A 23,430-nucleotide genomic window follows, 5' to 3' on the forward strand; every position below is an offset into this window, starting at 1 on the left:
GAATGGGGATGTACCGAGCGCCGGGCAGCGATCCCAGGGATCCCAGCTCAGTGTCACCCCCGCCGTGGCCGCCTGCGGGACCCCTCCGGCGCGGGCCGAGAGCGGAACAGGCGGCGATCTCCGGAGCGTGGTGCCAAAGCTCCCTGCCCACGGAGAGCCGGCGACTCTCAGGCTTCGGCAATTACTTCCCTTGGCTTTCATTTTCCAGGAGCGCCGAGATGAAAGAAACCCCAAAATTCAAAGCAGAATTCAGTCAAACTGCATTTTCTTTTTTTTTTTCCCCCCCATATATATGAATGCATAAATCAGCTCAGGGCACTCCAGACGGATTTCAGGTTTGCGGGAAACATGACCTAGTTTTGCCGGAGAGCAGCGAGCGGTGGGAGCCCGGGAGCTGGGTTTCAGGGAGCAGACCCCGAGGAGGGATGCGGGACTGGGACAGGACCAGGCTGCTCCCTGCGCTGCGGGGCTGACCCCAAGGACCCACCAGCCCTTTGGATGGGATGCTGCACCGCACCGCACACACCTGCAATCCGGGACACTGTCTGGCTGCTCCTGGGGGGAATGGGGACAGCCAGGGAGCCAGCCATGTGTCCCCACGGACGGGCTGACTGCCCACACACAGACCCTACGCTCAGGGACTCGTCTGTCTTCCAAATCTCCCTTCCAGAGACAGAGAAAGCGCAGTTCAACCTTCAACTGGGAGCCCTGCTTTGAATCTGAACTGGGAAGTGTGGAAGCCCTGCCAGTGTTGGCTGGAGAACGTGTCACCACACCGCACTAGCGTGTTTCCATACATTCATTTCACTAAATATGAAAAACACTGCAATAAAAAGATTTAGAAGTCATTTGTAGTCATCCAAAGATCTTTCCTACAATGACGTATCTCAGTTTTAAACTATTAAAGGCTGCATAAATTATTTTCCTTTAAATTTTAAATAAGTAATTAGATCTTTATCATGCCACTGATAGAAGAAAAGAAATCTTCCTCAGTGCATGGTGCATCACCTCCTTACATTTCCGAATGCCTTTAAACATCTGACAGAGCTTTGTCAGCTGTAACAAATGGGAACAAGTCTCCTTAAACCAATAAAAGATGAACATAAAGGCAGAATTTGGCATTTCCAGCCCCTTGGGCAGCGAGGAGAAACAGTATCGGGGAGCAAGGACATCCTGCAATGCCACAGGACCCTGGAGCACGTCGGGTCCATCTTCCTGGGATCCACCACCTGGATGGAGCCTCCCCGGGCTGAGGGATGGTCTCCTCTACCCCTCCCACTACCCGCACCCAACCAAACCCGGCTCTGCAGAGCAACGCAGCCACCAAAGGGAAGGCCTGAGGTGAGAACAATACCCGCCTCTTCTGCAGAGATGGGGAAGACCCACAGAAACCCAACAAGGGCTGCAGACATCCCGTATGGCACCGCCTGCCCGCAGCCAGGAAAACTGGCAAAGGAAGAGGGACCTGCTCTGTTCTCTCCCCAAAAGCCAAGATGACCCTCACCCGTGGGGACGCTGCCCCAGGGCAGGCACACAGCCCCAGCCCCGGGCTGCACGCTCTGCTCTCTGCGGCAGCCCTCCTGCCCTCCCCGCCATCCTGCACATCGTTAATTGTTAATCAGCGATACCACCAGCGATACGCAGAGCCCGCACCCTCCGGCTCGCAGAGCTTCCACAAGTGTTAGTTTAGCATTAGGCTGAGGAACGGGTACAGAATATGCAATCGAGAGCTGCAGTGCAGAGAAAATATCTCTAGCGCAGATGGGATTCTGCCCTAGATTTAGATCGCTTCCCTTCAACAGATGCAAATTTCTTCACACAGACACGAATGCCAAGAATTAATGAGGATTTTTTTGTACAGAAACTCTTTTACGACGACTCTGCACACTGGAACTAAGGCTCATGAAGCTTTCTCTGCATTAGTGGCAACTGCAACGACCCCTGATGTTATTTGTTTCCTTCCTAAAGGCAGGGCAGCCTGGCGGTATCTCCAACACCTCCCTTTACACGACATGAGCCAAACCAGGGTGGATGAGCTTCTTTTGCTTTTATTTCATTTCTTGTTACTAAACATTAGGCTGATCCGAGCATCTGGATGAATTGTTGGGTTTGATTTCCTGTCTGCTGCAGGTCAAAGATTATGTCACCACGAGTATATTTATCCTGGTAATTAAATTCAGATGGTTCCTCTTTTATTTCCTCTGCCCCGCCTTTAAAGAACTATAAAACCTTACTTCTGAAAAAAAAGCAGAAACAGCAAACCTGACGGCATGCAAGCTCCTGCAGCGTGTAACGCTGTCCTCCTGCCAGCCACCGGCGGTGGGGGCGGGATGTCACACCTGGGAGGGAGCCGCTCCACAGCCGCGTGCCTTTGCTGCTGGAGGCCACCGTTAAGAGAGAGCCTAAATCTGTGCTGAAATGCACGGTACGGTTTAAGGTTCTGTTCCCCGCCCAGATCTAACAGAAGTACACTTCTGTTCAAGAATAGCTCATTCATCATTTTTACTCAGTTCGTTAACAATTTAGTTAATTTAGTGCTTGTAAAGTTGCTGCCATGACGTCTCTGGAGACCAGGTTGTGCTTTTACCCGCCAGCCTCCTACAGAAAGGCGAGAAGGACCGTTCAGCCTAGCCAGCCTGAAGAAAGTGATTTTCTGTTAATTTCTACACTTCTCCTGCCTCTGTGTCCACGTTACTTTGTTAAGGTGACCAGCCAGAACTGCTGAAGATGTCCAGCGTGTCCTGGACTCACCCAGCACTTTGTACAACCGAGAGCGAGAGAACGCAACACGCAAGGGCGTCTCCTGGTGCAAAACAGCTCACGCTCACACTGAAGACCCACAGATGGGTAATTAAAACACCTACGCAACAAACCGAGATACTCAAAGTAAACAAAAGCCCTTTCCATCATGGTAAGTGAGCACAAATCTCAACACAAACTCCTGCCATCTCTACCAACTTCAATGGAAGGACTTTCATGCTGGAAAGGTGGACACGTGCCCAGTGGTGTAGACTTCTAATGCACCCGGTTAATAATGAATACAAGTTATAGCCAGTTTCTCCTATCATTTTTGTCTTATTCTCTGCTAAAGAATATCATGCCCTCATGTGCCTAGACTGGCTCCCTCAGAGTAGGAGCAATGCGAGCAGAGGACAGCCCAGGGTGGACCTCACCACCCCCCTGGCTGCTCGCCCAGCTCTGTGTGGGCTGGGACTCCTGGTTTTCATTGGGGTTTGGTGGTTTTCGGATAGCATTTCTGCAATTTTGTTTTTCTCGGTTTGGAGGTGGTGATGTTTGTATGACGAGTGTCCTTCTGACAACAGAAAGGGACTTTGGAAGAGGAAGGTCTTGGCACCTCCTACAATCTTTGGATTTCTCTGATCTTCTCTTAGAGCAAGGTACAAACTGGGTTTGCTGGGCGTGGGGACCCTGAACTTGCACCCTGTTGCAGGGGATGAGACCCAGAGAGGGAAAGACCATGAGCCTGTGCTCAGTGGTGGCCCTCACAAGCACTAAAACCAGTGAGGTGCAATCAGCTCCTCTGCTCATGAAAGGGCAAAAATATCAGCCCTGGGCAAGCCAGAGTAGGTAGCCGTGCTGCCTAAAAACGTCTCCTCTCTGCCACTTCAAACAGGGATGACAAAGCTGGTTTGTGCCACAAATGTAAAGAAAATAAATCATAGAATCACGGAATGGTTTGGGCTGGAAGGGACCTTAAAGCCCAGCCTGTGCCACCCCCTGCCCTGGGCAGGGACACCTCCCACCAGCCCAGGTTGCTCCAAGCCCCGGCCAACCTGGCCTTGAACCCCTCCAGGGATGGGGCAGCCACAGCTTCTCTGGGCAAGTGACTCTGAGCCTGCTGGGTTTGTCTTCATCTAAAAGAATCTGGGAAAATTATTAATCCAGAAAGCTGAGGAGATCTTTGATGCTTAAAGAAGGTGAAAAAAAGAAATGTGAACAGTCTGGTTTGCACATCCCACCTAACTTCCGGCAAGGGAAGGAGAGTGTTTCTTCACCTCTGCAGGCACAGACGGGTGCTGTAGGGGATTCTCCTCCAGTTTGACCAGGACAGTTACCGACAGACACCCCACACCACCACCAAGCAGGCAACACAAAAAGGGGGGGCACGCTGCCTCGGAGGTACCCTCAGCTGCCAGAGACACCACTGCCTGACCAACACCTCCCAGCCCTGTAAAAATCGTGGTCTTCAAAGCAGAGAAACCACAAGAATCACAAGACCAACAACTGACTGCTCAAAAATACGCTCTGTTAAATTGGCAGGGACCTGACAAACATTGTGACGACAAAGTCAGCAGGTCCCCGTGCAGTGGAAGTGTTAATGGTGAAGCCCAATTCACTGCAGCCCAAGCAGCGGTGCCAAATTTGAGTCCAATTACTGCATGCATTCAAAGCCCATTTATGGATTTAGGATACGTTTGCCTGGATCACTCACTCATTACGGGCTCCACAGATTTTGAAGAAAGAAATGAAGTTTCTCAGTTCAAGCCACATGAAAATTGAAGTATTTGTCTCGGAAGGGAATTTCTAATGGGCTGCGACATTACAAAGTCTGCATTAATATTTATCTGACAGGAGAGCATGACTCTCATGTGAAAGTAATGCTCTTTCCCCCCCCAAAAAGCAGCAATAAAATCCCCGAAAGGTTCATCCCCATTTTTATCCTCCTGCCCTCATTTTGGTGTTTGCTTCCCAAATCCCTGTGTCTCCTCTTGAAAAAAAAAAACCACCTCGCAGTTGCCAAGGAAACCCAGCGAGCGGGGAATTGGCAGGGTTCAGCACTACTAAAAAGAGCCCTGGGAAGCCGGCTGAAGTCACAATTAGCAATGGATAGCCTCAGCCACGCAAACGAACAGAGAGAGCCTCCGTGCCCACGTCACCGTCGGGTGACTTCTCACCGCTGGTGGCTGCAAGGGACCGCTCACCACGATGGAGCCGCACCGTTCGAAGGGTCTAACTACCTCCTAGCATTGCTTTTCCTTAGCTCCTCTTCTTTTCCTATAATTAATTAAATGTGTAGAGCCCAGAGAGTGTAAATGTGTAGAGCTGGGACCAAGCAGGGTCCCGAGGGCTACAGCAGGTTTACAGCTGTTGAACCCTGTTGAGGACAAGCGGGAGAGGTGGTGCCACGATGCTGCCAAACAGGCACCAAAAATGAGGAAAAAAAACGGTGTTAAAGCTGGCAGGGAACATTGTCTCCCCAAATCTTCTTGCTGTTTTAATAAAGAGGATTCCGGGCCAAATCCGTTCTCATTTTTCATACTGCTATGGCATAGCAGGAATGAGCCCAGCTCCTGAATTTTAAATTACCCTGTTAAGATTGTCAGCCTTCTCCTTTTTCATCCAAAGGGGGAGGACCGCTTCTTCCTCCCTCTCCATTTTAATGGCTTTTATAACAAAGACAGAAGAGGAGCTTGCACACGGAAGTTATGGCCTGGACTCTGCAGGTCCCAGACACGTCGTCTACCCAGTGATGGGGCAGGAACCTCCTGGTTTTGACCAGAAACACCATCCCGCACACCCTCCTCATTCAGCGCGCACCCAGCTCGTTCTCAGGAAAAGACTCTGTTGCGGTTAATCAATATTTACTAATTATACTTAAAAACTTCCCACCTAGTTTTTGCTTTTACTGGTATTGAAAAAGTACACATTTTAAAACGCAGATTTTTTTTTTTTTTTTTTAAATGAATCACAACCCAAAGACGCTAATTCCATGTAAATGTTGGACAGCCCATGCCCAAGCTGCCCCGGTGCGTAGATGGCTCTGCAGGCAGGAGGGGGCACTTGGCTGAAAAACACTGCATGAGGTCACGTTTCTGTGCCGGTTTGGGATCTGAGTGAAGTCTCTATTTGTAAAAAAGATGAAATAACATGGGCAATGGCTAAGGGCTCTAGGTTTTAGGTACGAATCTAATAATACCACTTGCAATATGATACAGAAAACTGGTATCTTGTTTCAAAGTAAACCACTTTTTTTTTTTTTTTTCTTTAGAAAACCCCACTCTACGGAAGCAAACTACACTTTGAATTTATAATGTGATAACCACACGTTTTGGAGGCTGAAAACTCCCCCTGATGCTCAGGCGGTGGCTTTCCCAAGACGTACGATTACCAGATTATAAGGCATGGGGAGCAGCGCTGGGCGGGCGCTCCCATGCCCTGCGCAGCCCGCGCTGCGCCCAACCTTCCTCCTGGGACTTACGGGGTTTTCCGGCTCGAAGCCTCATCAGCAGAGCGCAAAGTGAAGCCGCTCCAGAGGCAGTTGGCTGAAAAGCAGCTCTGGCAGCGTTTGAACTGAAGTTGCTCAGGCAGAGAAACCAATCTGATGGTACGTGAAAGGCGGGTGAGAGCAGAGGAGGGAAGGATGTAAGAGAGGGAATCGGAGGAGAGTGTTTGGAAGACGAAGGGGAATGAAGGATGCAAGGAAGGAGACATTCAAATGTGAAAGGGAAAGGAATAAAGGGGAATGTGAGAAAGAAAAAAGGATGGAAGGAAATGAAGAGAAAAAATGTAAGAGCCATGTAACGTATACCTGAGTTACGCATTTCTAGTGTAACTAATCACAAACATGCCTCCCAAAGACAGAGCAGAACCAGACCTCCTCCTGCAACCACAAGGCTCTGCCACCTCTCTGTCATAGTAATTAAAGATCAAAGAAAACCGAAACCACTAAGAACACCTTTGCAACATTAAAAAACAGAATAAATCAACTGGTCAAGTGATTTTGCTGGACTCCACAGCCTGTATCTCTTTACCAGAAGCGTGTGTCTGTCTCCTCTCCGCTCCTGACGTCTGTGAACTACATCCTGCAGGCGTCCCACCCGCCGCAGCTCGGCTGGAGGCGGCAGGCACGCACTTCACAGGAACTAAGGAGCCAACATTACCATCCACTGACGAACCAGAACTGAACCTCAACTGGAAGATGGAGGAAAAAGCTGCAAGTCCTCACTGGCTCCACCTATTCTGGACTCCTTTATGCTCACAGCACTATGTGACAAAACGCCAGAAAAGCCAAAAAAAGTCAAAAAGCGTATGAGTAAATGCTATTCAGCGCTCTGAGCTGCAGCCCTAGGAAACAGCACTACGAGGTTAAAGTTTAGTTTAGTTTTAGTTTAGTATGCTTTATAATAGTGAAGCATTGAAGGAATGTAACAGAGTCGACTGCCATTCAGTCTTGGGAAGTGATCCTGCCTTTTCCACAAACTCAAAAAAAAAAACAGGATTTGGAAAGAGAGACTCCATAGTAAAGCCCAGGGTTATGCTGGACTTAACAGCAAGTTTGAAGGATGGAAGTGGCTTTAAAGAAAAAAAAAAGTCTTGTTCATAGCAGCATGGAAGGAATGTGCTGCTAGAAGAGCCCTTTTTGGACGAGACACCAGATCAGAGCTCCAGGCTGGCTGGGTCCATGGAAATCTTGAGATACTCTTTGGAGAAGAGGAATTGCTTCCTCTGTGCAAGCCACATTGTACCTGCTGGGAACGTGTTGTGCATCTTTAGATCATTCTGCCGCTGGAAACGGAGGCAGAGTTAGTCTTGCCTCTTCCTCCCCTGCTGTAACGCTGCCCCGTGTTCCTAGCTTAGCATTTCTTTCCACCCCAAAACTGTCACTACAATGACGCGTTTTCTATATATGTCAAGCCTATACTGTGGAAAGAGGGAAGATGAAAAATATTCTAATTGGAAAAACCATACTGACTCTTCTCACCCGGGCACTCGCTGTTTGTAGGTCACCCCCGGCCCGATTCAACGCCTTACCGTAAAGTGGAGTGTCTGCCCGAGCGGGAAATGCTGTTGCCAACTGGGGAGGGCAAATTACTGCCCCTGTGCAGGTCCTCAATAGATCGGCTCCAAGGTTTGGACTTGTCCATCGAGTTTTCCACATTGTTCTCCAAACTTTCGAAGTCAAACCTGAAAGGAAACAGAAATTCCAGCACCGGGTCAGGCAGAAGAGATGCACACGGTGTTCTCCTTTCTGTTTGACTTCTGCAGATCTGAGCGGGTCCCAAAAGCTTACAAAAAGAAAAGGAAGGGATCGACGTGGGCTCACCTCCCCTCGGCTGCAATTCAGCGCCAGCTCCAAATGCACAGTGCGGCAGATTTGGAGCTTGACAAAGGGAGCAACTAACCACACAGGCAGACCGTTCCAGAAGGATCGAACAGCTACGTATCCTTCTGCTTCAACGGAAAACAAACACAACACTGGCTGCTCTGCTGACGAAAAACCCTGCCTTGAAGGAAAGGGGAGGAATGCTTAAATCCGTCTCCATTTGATTTCAATAAATCAATACTTTGTGCAAGTACTAGCGCAGCTTCCTCCATCGATACGTGAGCGAGCATTTACACTGCCTTGTTGGCCCTCACGGATCTCCCAGCATATGTCCTATATTACCATAATCGTTACACATTTTCTTTGATTTCTGACTCGTTGCCCATTGTACTGCTATTTCAAGCAAAAATTGCTTGTTCCCTTTACAGCGTTTGAGGTTATTACTCATGCTTACCACGTTAGAGAGGGGAAAAACCCAGCACGCTCACTTGCGTACATTTGTATAATTTTAGGAAGAAAGTCTTTATACAAACACTTCTTTTTGCTACGCACAGTTTTTTCCAGTGTTAGGAACATTCTAAAACATATAATTTTCCTTCATTAATTTTATTGCAACCCCACCAAAAATCTCTTTTCTGTGCAATGATATATATACATCTGATGGCATCTTTTCTAAAACTGAAGTATCAACTCTCCTCAGCTCGAGTTCCTAACTACAACAGGATCTTTAACCTACAATTTTATACAAAAACCTATTGCTACAGTATCCTGAAGTGAAAGTCTGTGGATATACAAAAACAGATCCTCCGCTGAAGAACTATTTCAAATCGTGTGATATAATGACTAATGAAAGCGTGTTTGTTTCACAATCTGTTTTAACAGTCATTAATTTCATCAGACTTAATAATCATTAATAATTTAATGATTTCCTACCTAAATGGCTGCATCTGACTCCCAGCTAACCAGCTGTCGGAACTGCAAGAGCTTGTTCCACAGGCTTCCCGACTTGCAAAATCACCTTGAAATTCCCTGTCCCGCAGCGCATCTCCTGCGCAGGATGCCGACGGCTTTGCTCGCCGGGAGCCTTGTGAGAAGTGGTTCGTGCGGGGATGTTGCTTTGAGCACGGTGGACACTAGTGTAATTCTTTGGGGTCGGGTACTCATTGCAAAACTCTTTGTAAGGATGCCTGCACGCTTCCACACATTTGGTGGATGTTTTTGCCCTGTACCTCTAGGACGGTCAGAGGCCAAAGCTAAAAAATTAGATGTAGAATCACAGAATCGCCTGGGTTGGAAGGGACCTTTCAGATTATCGAGTCCAAACATCAACCTAACTCTGACAAAACCCATCACTAAACCATATCGTTAAGCACCACGTCTGCCCGGCTTTTAAATCCCTTCAGGGATGGTGCCTCAACCACTTCCCTGGGCAGCCTGTTCCAGTGTTTGATCACCCTTTCAGTGTAAAAATTTTTCCTAATATCCATCCTAAACCTCCCCTAGCGCACCTTGAGGCCGTTTCCTCTCAAGGCCTTAAACTTTGGCTTTTTTTTTTCTCCACAACATGTTATGATCCACTAGTTTTGGACTAAGGTTACCATTCTCTCTGCTCTAAGTGGGTAGGGTGCTGTACCCAGCAGGAAAGCTCTGCTACAGGGAACGCTGAGCATCCGACATGGTACTTCCCTCCTGCTCGGCAGCGACGCAGGATTCCGCTTTGCCCTGCAAGCCCGGAGAGCACCAGACAGGTCTCACTTACGTGACTGCATACTGCGCGAAGGACAAGTACTCCACCAGAACATCCAGGCCTTTGTTTTCCTCGTTCAGGAACTCCCGCACCCATCTGTTAGAAAAATCATTAGACATCAGAGCGTTTCACAGGCTTTGGGCAGTTACTGGAATCCTGGTCAGATAAACTAGAGACTGAGCCATTCCGGGAAAGGCAGGACTGCTGAGCTAACTTTGCTTTCTCACTCAGGAAAAGAGGACCTTTAAACAATGCCATTTATTATTTAGAGGACTTCAAAATAGAGTCCTTCAGAGGACTTTACAAATGTACTGAAACAAGCCTTTTTGCAGCACTACGATAGGAAAAATATTATATAAAAAAAAAAAAAGCATAAAAACCCCTAAGCACACTCTGCATTGCTCCGAAACTAGACGTTTGTTCTTCTAAGTACGAAGCTCTGGAGCTGGTAAGTGCCTTTCCCAGCACAGCCCCGCTTTCCTCAAAATAAGAGCAGCACCCGAGAAAACTGATGTAATTGAGGCGGACACGCAGTGTGGTCATGGAACAAAACACTGGAGAAACCTTCCTGGCTAATGTACCTGCGCTGAACCGGGTTCTGGTGCCAAGACCCGAAGCAGAGCGGCGAGACCGGTGGAAAGGTGGATGGGAATGGCATGTTCCATGTTTTAACTTTGTTATTTGAGAGGAATTTTGTGTTTTGTAGAAGTAAAATACTGGGGATATTACTCACAGCCAGGCTTCATGAACTGCATCATGTTAAAGCTATAAAACAGCATGAGGTTTTTTTTATATATCTATTTATAGCTGCAATGCTATTACTATTCTAGACACAATCATGCTCACTCCTGCTCTGACTGACTTAGGGTGAGCAGAATTTGACTGCAATCTCTTCGCAGCCCGCACAGAGACGTGGATGAACCCTATCATGAAAGGATTAAAGCTGAATTATTCTCCTGAGATGCCCGGCTATCGCTTAACTGAGCCCTTCAGGCTTTAACAATCAATCAAGTGGTATCACTGCTTGACATGCAAAGAGATATTTTCTCAAAGGCACCCATCAGTCGATGTAAGAAAAAAAAAAAGTCTTAGACCAGAAGTCATCAAAATTTCTTACCCGATGTGATTTGTTCTTAAAGAAATTTCCAGTTCTCGGAGCACTTGAGTAGACTCTTGGACTCGTCTTCTGAATTTCTGTAATTGAGTGAGCAGGCAAAAATAACAATTAGACTCGTGTGATGCTATTAAAAATATAAACATCTCACACAGTGTAGAATGAATAAATAAAACACTAAGGTAAACTGAGAACCCTTCTAAATCCTGAGGAATGCAATAACAATAGTTCGGCAGTCAACAAAAACAAACTCAGACAAATAACTTCTGTTCCCAGGCACATTTTTTGAGTTTCCAGGATTAGGAAAATTAAACGCCTGTAGATAAACAAGCATTTCTTTACAATACAAGCCTTCTTTTAGTATCAAACTCTCCATTGAGAACTACAGCATTTGGGCTTCACTCTCAGCCTGGTGCTTCAATCTCGCTGTCGCGACTTCACACCCACACCGAAAAACCTGCCGTGATTTCTATATAATTACCAAATCTGTGCGTGTGTGTGCCAATAATGAAATACACGTGTGCTGCCATCTGCACGCTTTAACAATTTGTGCACGCTAAACTGTATCTGCAAAATTAGATGCTGGGAAAAGGCCGTAAAACGTCAAGAAGTCAAACGCTGGGCTGCAACGCAGCAGAAAGGGGATGAGGTTTCAGGTCGTCTCCCTGTGGGAGGAGAAGGGGCGACCTGGCAAAACCTCCCCAGGAGCCCCGCTTCACTCCACAGCTCAAGCAGGCATCGGTCACGGCAGAAGACGTCCAAATGCAAACCAACTCCTCTTGAGTCAAGCTGCTCCTCTCCATCCTCTGCACAACCACCCTGCAGCAGCACTCCCTTCGGTGGGCAGACAGCGATGCCTCCAACGCTCCCAGCTGGAGGAAGACCCTCCTCTTCTCCTGCCTGGGGCTCCCTGCCCATGGAAATGCACTAAACCAGCTGGATAAATTATTCTAGAGCCGTCGTTTTGCTGGATTCTCATTTGTGAACAAGGTAAATGAGAGCAGAAGCGGATGGACGATGATAATCATCTTGGAATTGCAGTACTTAACAACCAGCTCGGTCACCAGTTATCACACACACAGATTCGAGGTGTTTGAAAAGGGCTTATACATGTTTAGGACGCAAGGGATGCTGCTGCAAGTAGGGCTAAGCTATGAATACTAGGGGGAAAAAGGTTTGTTCTCAGTGCAACACAATAAACCCACGATAAAATCAAGGGGACTAACTTGGCAGTTAATAATTCTCAGGGGTTCATCTATTGAGGCGAAGATGACGAAAGGCTGGGATTTGCCTTGCCTTGCTGACCTATGTGAAAACCATCAGCTGCCTTTTTCACCGGGGTTTCATCACACGCTGGCTTGCACCACCGCCTGACGAGGTAAGACGAAGCCCCAGCTCAGAAAGACAGAAATAGACGTCTCCCTGTGAAGTCCTAGTAGACACAAGGCACTATAAATTTTTACTTTGAAATAGCTAGTTGAGGTCAGACACGTAGTTATTCTGGACCTCAGTTAATTAGCTCAGAGTACAAAAACACAGTGCCTTCTCTCCCAAGAGAGTTCACACAATATAACTGCGAGCAAGACAAAGACCTTACCTCTCTAGAAACAAAGGTAAAACACTGATGTAGGATGAGGCAGAGAGGGGTGGGAGGGCATGGCAGAGGCGGGCAGCCCGTTCCCAGGCGGGCCCGTCATCCCCAGCGAGGCCAGGCTGCCCTCTGCAACCCCAGCAGGAACCAGCTCTGGGCTTTACTGGGCTCCCAGAAACACCAAACTGCAATTTCTTTACAAAAACATGTAATTTCAGCACTTTCCTTTTCCTCTTTCAAAATTCAGCTCAGACGAAAACCCAATTGTTTTCCTGGGAAGAGCCATTATGACCCCGTTACAAGCTGAAACGCACGTTTTGCAGCAGCGTTTGGAGTCACCTTCTCTCGGCCACGCTGGGGATCGTCAGCAAAAGCGCCGACACCACCTCAATCACAGCAATAATCCCAGTAAAACGAGCTCTCCCCACAATCTCCCGCCTCCGTCCCCAAGCCCATTTGTAAATCTTTCCACTTCGCAGCCCAAGCTGAGGAAAGGCTGCCGGGGATGCAGAATAACGCAACAAAAGAGAGGAACTCAATGGAGTTATTTTTAGGCTCCTTCGGTTTTGTCCTTTGTCATGGGACTCTTATAGTGGTATTAGGATAAGAAAGGCTTCAATGTGTGCCCACGGAGTAACCGCGGAGCAAAGCCAAACACTAAATGAATTTGAAAAACCCTGGAGGAGAAAAACACAAAGACCCCTGTTCATTTTTAAAAAAAAACGCTATAATCAGCTACAGGAAAAGTTAAAGGTTTCCTACTCCTTGTCAGAGCCTCCAACAAGCACGGCGCTGTCAGAAGGCATCACGGCAGGCGGGCGCTGGGGCGGGCGCTGGAGGCAGAGGGCACCCAGTGCTCGTCCCTCGCAGCGTCAGGGCTGCACCTTGGCCGGAGCCCGCCCCGGCCTGCGACCCTGTGTCAGGACACGGATTTTGCCGCAGGGCACCAACCTCGGCTCATTGTACGGCAACACAAAGGCGCGATTGTTGAGGACAAGGCAGAGCCCGTCAATGGCACGACCAGCAATGCTCTCGCTGCCTCTTCTTGGTTGGTTTTGTTGGGTTTTTTTAAAGGCTATTATAACTATCAGCACAGGATATGAGCTGATATCCAAAGGGGTTAAATACCAAAGGTTCAGCGATGTTCCTCCAAATGGGATGGAGGTTCACTGTTATTCTAAAATCCCGGAGGCTATTACTAAGCCCGTGAAAACAGTTCAGAGATATCAGAACCAGCCACAAACGCACCCCGGTACAAAAGCCACGTTCAGGGATGCACGACACTCACATGAACTGCCAAGTGAAGTTCCTGAGTCTTTCATGAGTGATTAACTAACTATTTCGGACAAAATAATACACAGAAGGATAGACGAGGCTCTGCCATGTAAATACACCCCAGCTTATCTCTTTACCTCACAGCCCTGAAGCCTCGGATGAGATGACAAGCGAGCGGCGGACTGTGCCAGCTGGGCCGAACCTGTGTCACCCCAATGCCCAGAGAAAAGGACTCAAAACTTCAACATCCCCTTCACAGGGGCGAGAACCGCGCCAGCCAACAGAGGCTTCATTCACCACATGGAAAGTCAGACCTAGAGTACGGCCCAGCGATAATTTGTCAGACTACTTATTGAAGCTAAAGTTATTAAAACAATTTGTTTCATGTGTCAGATGGTCCTTTTCTTTGCAACATCTGTTCTCCTTTCCGAGCCGCGAAAACCGCAGCGTCTTTCCAATTTATCTTTGCTTCTCTCTGCAGTTTGTTCCATCTCCGAGGCTCTTCCCAGAGAGTTTTACGGGGCGTTTTACACAAAGGCAGGAAGGAACCCGGACCCGGGACCATCCTCGCGGAGGAACGAGGGACAGGCCAGAGGAAACAGGACGCTCCTCACCTTCCTGGTTACAGCCGGGTCCAGATAGCCCTTCAACTTCTGGATGTATGTGTGCGGAGGATTCTTCACTTGAAATCTTTCCTGCAAAGGATACGAGAATAAACATCAGCCATTTTAAAACATCCTCTATATTTACTTCCTACGTATATAAAATGCTTGTGTACACATATATATTTAAACAGTACGTATTCATAATATAGTTTTATATATACATACCTTACATTCATAAATAGATAATCTATGCATCTACAATATGCATGCAAATAAAACATATTTACATGTAACTTTATTTTCTGAAATTTGGTATTTATATGGGATGCATAAAAATTTACCTTACACATTCAGTGACAATTTTGAACTTTAGTTACACGTACCAACACGCACATCTGAAATCACAGGGTTTCTGCTAACCAGGAGCACTGAGAGGAAAGAGAAGCGTTGGGAGAGCGGACGTGTGTCCCTGTTTGACTGAAAGCCACCACTGCAAGAGCTGAGACACCCTTTTTATCGTTTGGAAGAAGCCTAACAACACGCTGCACAGTCTATTCATGGGAGAAGTCTCATCACTTCATCGTTCAGACTCCAGAAAAATCAGTGCAAGAGCAGTATGTTTGCAACAAACAAGTAGTATTTTTACTTCATGATATTAAACTGGATTGTCTCTGTGGGTGGCCCAGCAGCTCCCAGCCACCCCTTTCTGCAGGTTCCCGTTTACGTGGGGACACCGACTGGCGAGGGGGGAGTGCCACATGGGCACTGGCAAAGCCCCCCTGCCATGGGCACAAAGCGGTCACACAGTATTCGGGCCACGGTGAGTTCAACTGGTCCTGGTGGACCTCCACAGGCAATGATGACCAGCGCTCAGGCTTTATTTCTGTTACAAAGCACGCGTGAGGCTGGCCAGCTCTCCAGCAGTAACGATGGAGACTTCGTTACCAGTCCTACCCAGCCACCACACAGGGGGGCTTCTTTATTCTCCATCGATATGCCCAATCACAGCAGCATCCCACTTCCTACATCAACACAATGCTTGAGCACCAACATGTTCATCGTGCCTTGGGGTCGGCTCCCCACACCGTTTCTGCCAGCACCGCTTGCATGGGGAGAAGCTCAACATTCACCAGCAACGCGCACTGGCAGCCCAGAAACCCCCCGCAGCCTGGGCTCATCCCCAGCAGCGTGGGCAGCAGGGCCAGGGGGGGATTCTGCCCCTCTGCCCCGCTCTGTGAGACCCCCCTGCAGCGCTGCCTCCAGCTCTGGGGCACCAACAGCAGAAGGACACGGAGCTGTTGGAGCGGGGCCAGAGGAGGCCCCGGAGATGCCGGGAGGGCTGGAGCCCCTCTGCTGTGGGGACAGGCTGAGAGAGCTGGGGGGGTTCAGCCTGGAGAAGAGAAGGCTCCGCGGAGACCTTCCAGCCCCTTCCAGGCCCTCAAGGGGCTCCAGGAAAGCTGGGGAGGGACTCTGGAGCAGGGAGGGGAGCCATGGGACGAGGGGGAAGGGTTTTACACTGACAGAGGGGAGACTGAGATGAGATGTGAGGCAGAAATTGTTGGCTGTGAGGGCGGTGAGCCCCTGGCCCAGGTTGCCCAGAGAAGCTGTGGCTGCCCCATCCCTGGAGGGGTTCAAGGCCAGGTTGGCCGGGGCTTGGAGCAACCTGGGCTGGTGGGAGGTGTCCCTGCCCAGGGCAAGGGGTGGCACTGGGTGCTCTTGAAGGTCCCTTCCAACCCAAACCATTCTGAGTCTATGACTGGTGGCTGAGCTTGTCCCAGCCACCCATGGCTCCCCGCGATTCAGAGGGTTTCCTTCAGCACCAGTGTCACACCAGGACCAGCAGAGCTGAGGGATCTCCAGCGTGGTGGGAAGTGAGCTGGCAGACACTACCAAGGCCACCGTTCCACTTACTAGGGAACTTACCATGGAGGAAGGCAGGTGCCTGCAACCATGGCCTTTACGCATGTGAAACACCTCACTACCCACGCCTGCTTTCCTGCTTTCTGTCCTACACCAGCACTCTGCCCGATTTCCCTTCCCCATCTCACCCACTGCTTCTCCAATGCCAAGAAATTCCCACCCGTTTCCCAACATCCAGCCTTACAGGGGGCCACTCGACCTGCAATCCAGCACCAGCCACGTTCAGAACTCAATTGAAGATTTTAACAACAAATACAAGGTCTGTACGGTTTGTATTCTGAGAGCTGCCTGGTTTTTTGCTTGCTTTTTTACCAGTTGCACGGCCAGCTTGAAATTTCTCCTGCAAAGCTGCTGTGAAACACGAGTTGTTCTGCGAGGAGTATGCTATGTCCAAACCTGTTAAGAGCATTACCGAAAGTTCTGATACTATTTGTATCTTGGAAGAATTTTAAACTATTCTGCCCCTTCCCTTGAGGAAAGATCTCATAACAATTTCCTCCCGAAATTTCGCATTTTATAACTGATATTTGAAACCTCCCTTTATTAGGTCAGGATGCAATTTTGACTACATTATCTGAAAGTTATTTCATAATGAATAGGAGGACACTGCTGCCCAGTTACCAGAACGTACTGTCTGAACACCAAAACTTGTTCCTGTTATTATCTTGCTGCTTGCTTTAAAAAAAGTAATCCATCATGGTCAGAAGGAAAAAATCAACCAAAAAGTCTGCCCTGTGGTGCGGCAGCCCCAGGCGAGAGCTCGCGAAGGCACACAGCACACATTTCTTTCCTCTTTTACAACTGGATTTTTTTTCCATGCACCCTCACATGTACGGGCCAAACACAGTCCTGGAATTTGCCATTTCCTCTTTATCTAAAAAACAGTTCAGGAAATACAAAGTTCTTCCTTGCCAGCTCCTCTCTGGCCAACGTGACACCAAGGGTGTCTGTCCTGCTCCATCCCACCCAGCACCGTGGCCACCACCACAGCCTCCTCTCGGCTCTGTGGGCACGGGCACTCGGAGCCAGTCCCCTCTCAGCTGGCCCCCATGGGTCCGACGGTCCCTTTCACACCCTTGTAGTTAAATTTGCTGCTAAGTGGAACTGCTACCGCTGTGTCGGGAAAGACAGATGCACAAGAGAGATGGATGGAGCTGCAGACAGCTCTGGAAGCGGTGTGCCAAGGCTCCATCGCTCAGCTCCACCGGCACAAGCAGCAACCAGCTACCACATCCCGAGAGGTGCGCGATGGTCAGCCCTAGCATCCAGCTCTCTGGAAAACAGGAGCAGGAACACCCATGGATGCTGACAGGGACTTTAAAGGAAATAAAAAAATATAAAAACCAAATAAAAGCACATCAAATGTATCAGTTAAAAGAATAAGATGTCAATATCCCAGGCACCGTAACTGCTAGCTTCATTTCTCACTTTTATAGCCCACTGTTGGGCCAGTTTCTCGGTCAGACTTATAGCCCCCTCAGGACACTGTGGACTGTGGCTTTACAGTGGGTGTAAATGTAAGTTATTTAGAAGCAAGTTCCATCCATTAGCCCATTTTAAAACTTCTTCATGCTGGCAGACAGACAAAAAAAGGCACTTTGCTGTAAATGAGAATCTGGCCCATTGCAGACTAGTAAAGAGTTATAGAGGTATCCGGGCCTCGGAGAGCACCACCGCTTCTCATTTCCCCCCCCAACAGCTTTGTATTAGCTCAGAGACATTACAGCACTTGAATGATCACGTCCTTCTCTGCACAAAACCACAAAGGTGGAAGTGTTTTCACTGTGCCACTTGGTAACTGCGTCCAAATGCCGTTCTTGGCACCTGCGAGTGATGGCGGGAAGCGGTGGAGCACCGAGGCGAAGGTTCGCTCTTGAGGGGCAGTGGGCGAGGTGAGAGCAGCCACGAGCAGCAGGAGCAGCGGAGTCCCAGGCTAACGAGGCTCCACGTCAGCTCTCGGACTTAGTCCTCGCCTTTTTGGGGGTTCTCTTATGCCGATGCAGCTCTGCTGCATTTAGCGTAACCCGCCAGAGAAGCTATTTTACGGATTTATTTCTCTTACTAACTATCAGCCATCATCTGCCAAAGTGACAGGAGCTTTCCCTAACTGCCAGTTTTAATATCTGGAGTCTTCAAAATGAAATGCTTCAAGAGACTCAACGAGCACGTTTAGTAGTCTGTGAGGCAGATACTGTATGGTTTTGTTTGTTTTCTTAAAACCTAGCTGTAATTATGTATTTACATAATAATCTCTACAGTGACTTCATTGAAAAAGATGTTGCTCATTACTGTATAACGGAATTATTTGGGTTGAAGGATTTTGAAGACATTATCCATGAGCAGCAGACACCAGCATTGCTCTTCTCTAACTAGTGACCAAGAACCACTTGTGGTAAATATTTACTAGTCCTGGAAACATTTTTATAGCCCCTTAAAGTGCTTATTTTTGCTTTGGAAAGCCATGAGGGATTAGCCTTTAAAATTGCCCTTTCCTGGCTATGATTGCTGTCTGGGTTTACCCAGCTTTGACTGTTTTACATTAGAGGCTGATACGTCGCAAGCTGCAAGAACCAGGGCTCGGTGCTGCGCAGCAACGGCAACCTGAGGCACCCCGACGCCTCCGGGACACCCGGAACGTCTGCTCGCAGCCATCATCCTCCCAGAAAATGGATGCTCTGCCAGAGCTCACGGGGGGGGAAGGCACGGTGCTCCTCGGACCAGCGGGATTCCAGTCTGGTATTTCACTTGCCGTGACTTGCAGGTTGGCCAGCCCAGGGTCCTCTCAACGTCCTCCGGTCCTTCTTGAGCATCACTTCCCTGTAGAGACAAATACGCTTCCCGGCTAACACCGAGGCACTGCTGTTCACACGTAATCCACTTGCCCTAGATACCATAAATAATGAGTTAAAAATCCTTGCTTTTTCCCGTCTGCTCCTCCTCTCCGCTTCTGGCAATTCCCAATCACTCACTGGCCAAATCTGCTTTCAAAATAAGAATTTATAAGGCAAGGGGTTTAACGCTGTTTGAACGAGGAGGTTGGGGATTTTTACCACACACATATGAAGTTTAAAATCTGGTTTTGAGTCTCCAAACTTCGCTGAGCAAAAAGCATCAGCCAGTGGGTGACATCACGACTGGGACAGGGTGGCTTCCCCTCCCGGTCGCCCCAGGACCGGGCCCTTCAGACACAACAAAGTTAATAAATCCCAAAGAAACCTATTTTATCTCCACTACGTGACTCACACAAGCACCAACACTATCTCCAGCCCCGAAAGGAGAAAGGCACAGGCCTGCAATAGCTCGACCCTGCCTTTGTCACCACCTCGAAAGCAAACTAACCTAATTTCCCAAGGATAAAAGGCCCTTTCTTAGGTGAAGAATTGCTGAGGAGCAGACCACCACTCCTCTGCTTCTGGGACCTGCAGTCTCCAGAATTAGCACTTTATTTTCCTGACGGATACCAAAAAAAGGGGGCAGGGGGGAGGCTTTACTTCAGCAGCAAAGAGGAACTGCCGAATTTCTGCATTTCCTCTTCCATGTGATCCTACAAAGAACTTGACACATCTCTTGTCCACCCAAATCTGGAAAACGTATTTATGCCGTAACCAGGAAATTGTGGCTTTTCCAGAGATCTTTTGCTTCCAAAAACATTCAGGACATTTTCTGCATTGGTGACATATGTTATTATTATTATTACCCTCGCTAACTTGTTTCATTCCCAGGATTCACGCAGCGCATCCGACTCGGTACCAGAAGCCCCGGGAGGCTGCCCCTAACCGCCAGGAAGGCAGGCAGCACGCGGACAGCGAACGCCGGTGAAAGGAGGTGGACGAGCCGGGCTGGAAACCAGGGTCTTCTCAATCCCAGGGCACAAACAGGTCATAAACGTGGTGCGTTTCCACCACCCATCCCCCATCCCACGCAGACCTGGAGGGTGGCTCAGTCCTCCCCGCAGCAATCCAGCCGCCTGCCAGCAGGACTATGTCACTTTGTATGTCTTACTACGGAGTCACAGAATGGTTTGGGTTGGAAGGGACACTAAAGCCCACCTGGTGCCACCCCCTGCCCTGGGCAGGGACACCTCCCACCAGCCCAGGTTGCTCCAAGCCCCTGGCTTTGATAAATGAAGCCATGAGCATCTCTGCTGTCCAAATGCTCCTGAGTTCAATAAAACATTGGATCTTCTAGCCTGCATTCTACCCCGAAACGGGGAGATTGACAAAACATTTTTTTTATGCACAGGCTGTAAAGAGAGCTGTACACGGCTGCTGCAGCACCTGCAAAGACATTGGTTGTATGTTGGCAAAAAAATCCAGATGTCTGCTGCAAGAGGGTCAATGTCAAGAGGGCCAAAGTGATTAGCTTTTTGCTGATTTAGAGAAGGATGTAACCACTATAGCCAACGCCTGTTGAACCTAAGTGTAAATGAACACAAGGCCGAGGGTCCCTCTGTGGTTTCAGATGTTGTCCTTCTCCAGGCTAAGCTGAAAGCTGCCTGGTTTTGGCAGCCCAATCTCACGACCCCTCATTTCTGTGCTCAGCTCTCCCTCCACCATGATGTTCCACCAGGCAGTGAGCCCAGGTCCCCTCCCGTCCCAGGAGAAGGTCACCCTGGTCTCGGCAGAACCGGGGTTTCACCCAGAGAGCTGGAGGACTCGGGGACTGGTGCGGCACAACCTCCTCACCTGGGGCCATGCTTCCAACAGGGCCCATACCCGCGCACTTCTCAGTCACAAATGAACCCTGAAGCAGAACATGGCACCCCATCAACGCACCACACGTGGCCTTGTTTTAGGTTCAGTCACCCCCGACACAGGCACAGAGGGGTCCGAGCCTCCTGGAAGCAAAGCTGAGGGGTGGGACAGGACCCCCAGCCAAGAGGCTGCTGGAGAAACCCACCGCCATCCCAGTGAGCTCCATGCTGGCCACCAGCCCCCGAAACAGCCGGCACCTGCCTTCATTTGGAGTTTCATTAGGAAATGGAGAGAGTTCTACAAACACCTCAGTGAGGATATTTTGGATGTAAACCGCATGACTTCCATTTTAGGTCTCTTTATTTGTTATTCCACACACATGCTTCCACTGTCTCCAAAGGTGAGGACATGGTGATGCCCCTGCCACAATTTGCCATTAGAGGGCAACGAAGAACTTTGTAAGATGTCCCCAGCCTCTTCCCTCAACGCCCGTGCCCCCTCTGCAATACCTCAGGCAGGACGCCTTGAGTACACCAACAGTGTGGCTCATCATGCCTGGGAACCGTACCCTCTTCCCTGCCCGGATCCTTCCCAACGCTCACCCCGAGATGACCACCGCTCGGCCCTCTGCAGGATGGGCAACAGGTTCACTGGCTTCACTGCTCTTCTCCTCGTACACTAAGCCAGAGAGGCAGGGAGCAAGCTTTCAGGACACCAGCAGCAGCGCTTAGGTGACTTGGAAGGTTTATAGACAAAGGAACAGAAAACACCACCCAGGATGAGTCCCCCACAACCAGCCCAGCAACCCTTACAATGATTCACTACATCGTTACAATAATAATAATTGTTGTTGTTATTATTATTGTTATTGTTACTGTTATCATCATCGTGAGACTGGCAGCTGCCCGCTTTTGTTAATCTCACTTGCACAAAAGCGAGAGTTCCCTTCTGGGAGCCAAATTCTCTCCCTCTAATTTTCTCAAAATATTTCACAGACAAACAGCCAGGGTCAGCTTTACAGACTATTCAGTAAATATAATTTAAGAGCAACCTCTGGATCCGTTTTACTTTCAGACAAAAGCTGAAAACCAGGGCAGGAGGGTGAGCATTAACTTCCTCAAGCTGTTACATTAATTTACATCCTCAGTCCTTCACTAAGCAAAAATGGTAGAAAATGGTGTAATGAGTGATACCAATAGAAATATCAATCAAAATTTGCATCCACACTAAAAATATAGATTCTGTACAAAATCTATTCCTGGAAGTACTTTCAGCCACTCACCATAATTATGTGGACAGATATAAATATTTCACACCCCATATGCTGTATTATGGTGCTTCTACAGACACCTGCTTCACGCTGCTCTGATTTACAGCGGCTGGCAAGCACCCGCCGGGGCAGCCGGGGAGCTGCGGCACATCCCAGACATGCAGCCCCCTCCTGCCCAAACAGGTCCCCTCGGGTGGCCGGACCCCGGCAGGGTGGCACATTGTCACCTCCCGTCCCTGGGGATCCTGGGCTCCGCAGCGCCGGTTCCAGCAGCCCTGCGCTGCTTCTCTCCCAGCGATGGGAAGCAGGCTCATCCCAACCTGGGGGTGGATTCGGCATTGTGCAAGGAGCTATTAAGATACGCGATTGCTGCAGATTGCAAATTTCCTTCGCTGCGTTTCCATCTGCTCGTCCCTCCTATCTGGCCGCGGAGTTCAGGAGTGAATCAGCAGCAGCTGCGCGTCGCCCAGGGTGGATCCGCTCCGAGGTGGGAGTTCAGACGCTGAGGCTCTGATTTGCCGTGCAAACAGAGCCCACGGACTCCAGCACGGACACCCTTCCATGTACATGCTCCGAGCGGGCACGCTCTAAGCAAACACCCATGAAACAAAACACTTAACACTAGACTAAGCAATTTGTTCAGTGTCTCACTAAACTGAAACTTTAAATAGCTCAGCACTTTAGGTTTTCCGCGCAGAAAACTCCTGGAAAAAAGCAATTAATCCTTTATTCAGTTTCACTGTAAGGTAGTTGGATTTTATCAGAGGCTCCACCACTGTCACAGCTAAATAGGAAACGTCTCACAAATCTATTCATTAAAATCTTCCTGACCTCACAGCATGACCGAACCTTCTGCCAAACTTCCATCCTGGTACTCCCATATTTACATTTCAAAGGAACATCCTACCTTCTCAGTCCTGGATCAATTATTTTCATTAGCAATTACTTTTGAAGTCTACGGCAGAACCTGATTTTGCTGTTGGCTCACAAATGCACATCCTAGCTCTTGCATGCTTCCCTTTCTCTAAATACTGCAGTTTCTGTTCATTTGTCACGGCAGAGACAACCTCTTAATTGTTGCACGTTGCTGCCAAGCCTGCACGCCGGAGCAGAGCTCATACACAAAGATGCCTCAGCATATGGTGCTGC

At 48.9% G+C, this 23,430-nt stretch overlaps 1 protein-coding gene across 9 annotated transcripts in view; it reads right to left on the reverse strand.

Moving 5' to 3' along the window:
• FMNL2 (formin like 2) overlaps nt 1–23,430 on the reverse strand; it is a 145,423-nt gene that overhangs the window by 47,598 nt on the left and 74,395 nt on the right. For all 9 annotated transcript variants that reach the window (XM_063341006.1, XM_063341009.1, XM_063341008.1 and 6 more), the window contains exons 3-6: nt 14,407–14,487; nt 10,930–11,006; nt 9,825–9,908; nt 7,774–7,926 (exon numbers count right to left, since the gene is read on the reverse strand). In XM_063341006.1, coding sequence (XP_063197076.1) covers nt 7,774–7,926; nt 9,825–9,908; nt 10,930–11,006; nt 14,407–14,487 — 395 coding nt within the window. The remainder of the gene's footprint in view (nt 1–7,773; nt 7,927–9,824; nt 9,909–10,929; nt 11,007–14,406; nt 14,488–23,430) is intronic.

The sequence above is a fragment of the Chroicocephalus ridibundus genome, chromosome 7 (genome assembly GCF_963924245.1).
Source record: "Chroicocephalus ridibundus chromosome 7, bChrRid1.1, whole genome shotgun sequence".
In the NCBI taxonomy this organism is placed as follows: Eukaryota; Metazoa; Chordata; class Aves; order Charadriiformes; family Laridae; genus Chroicocephalus; species Chroicocephalus ridibundus.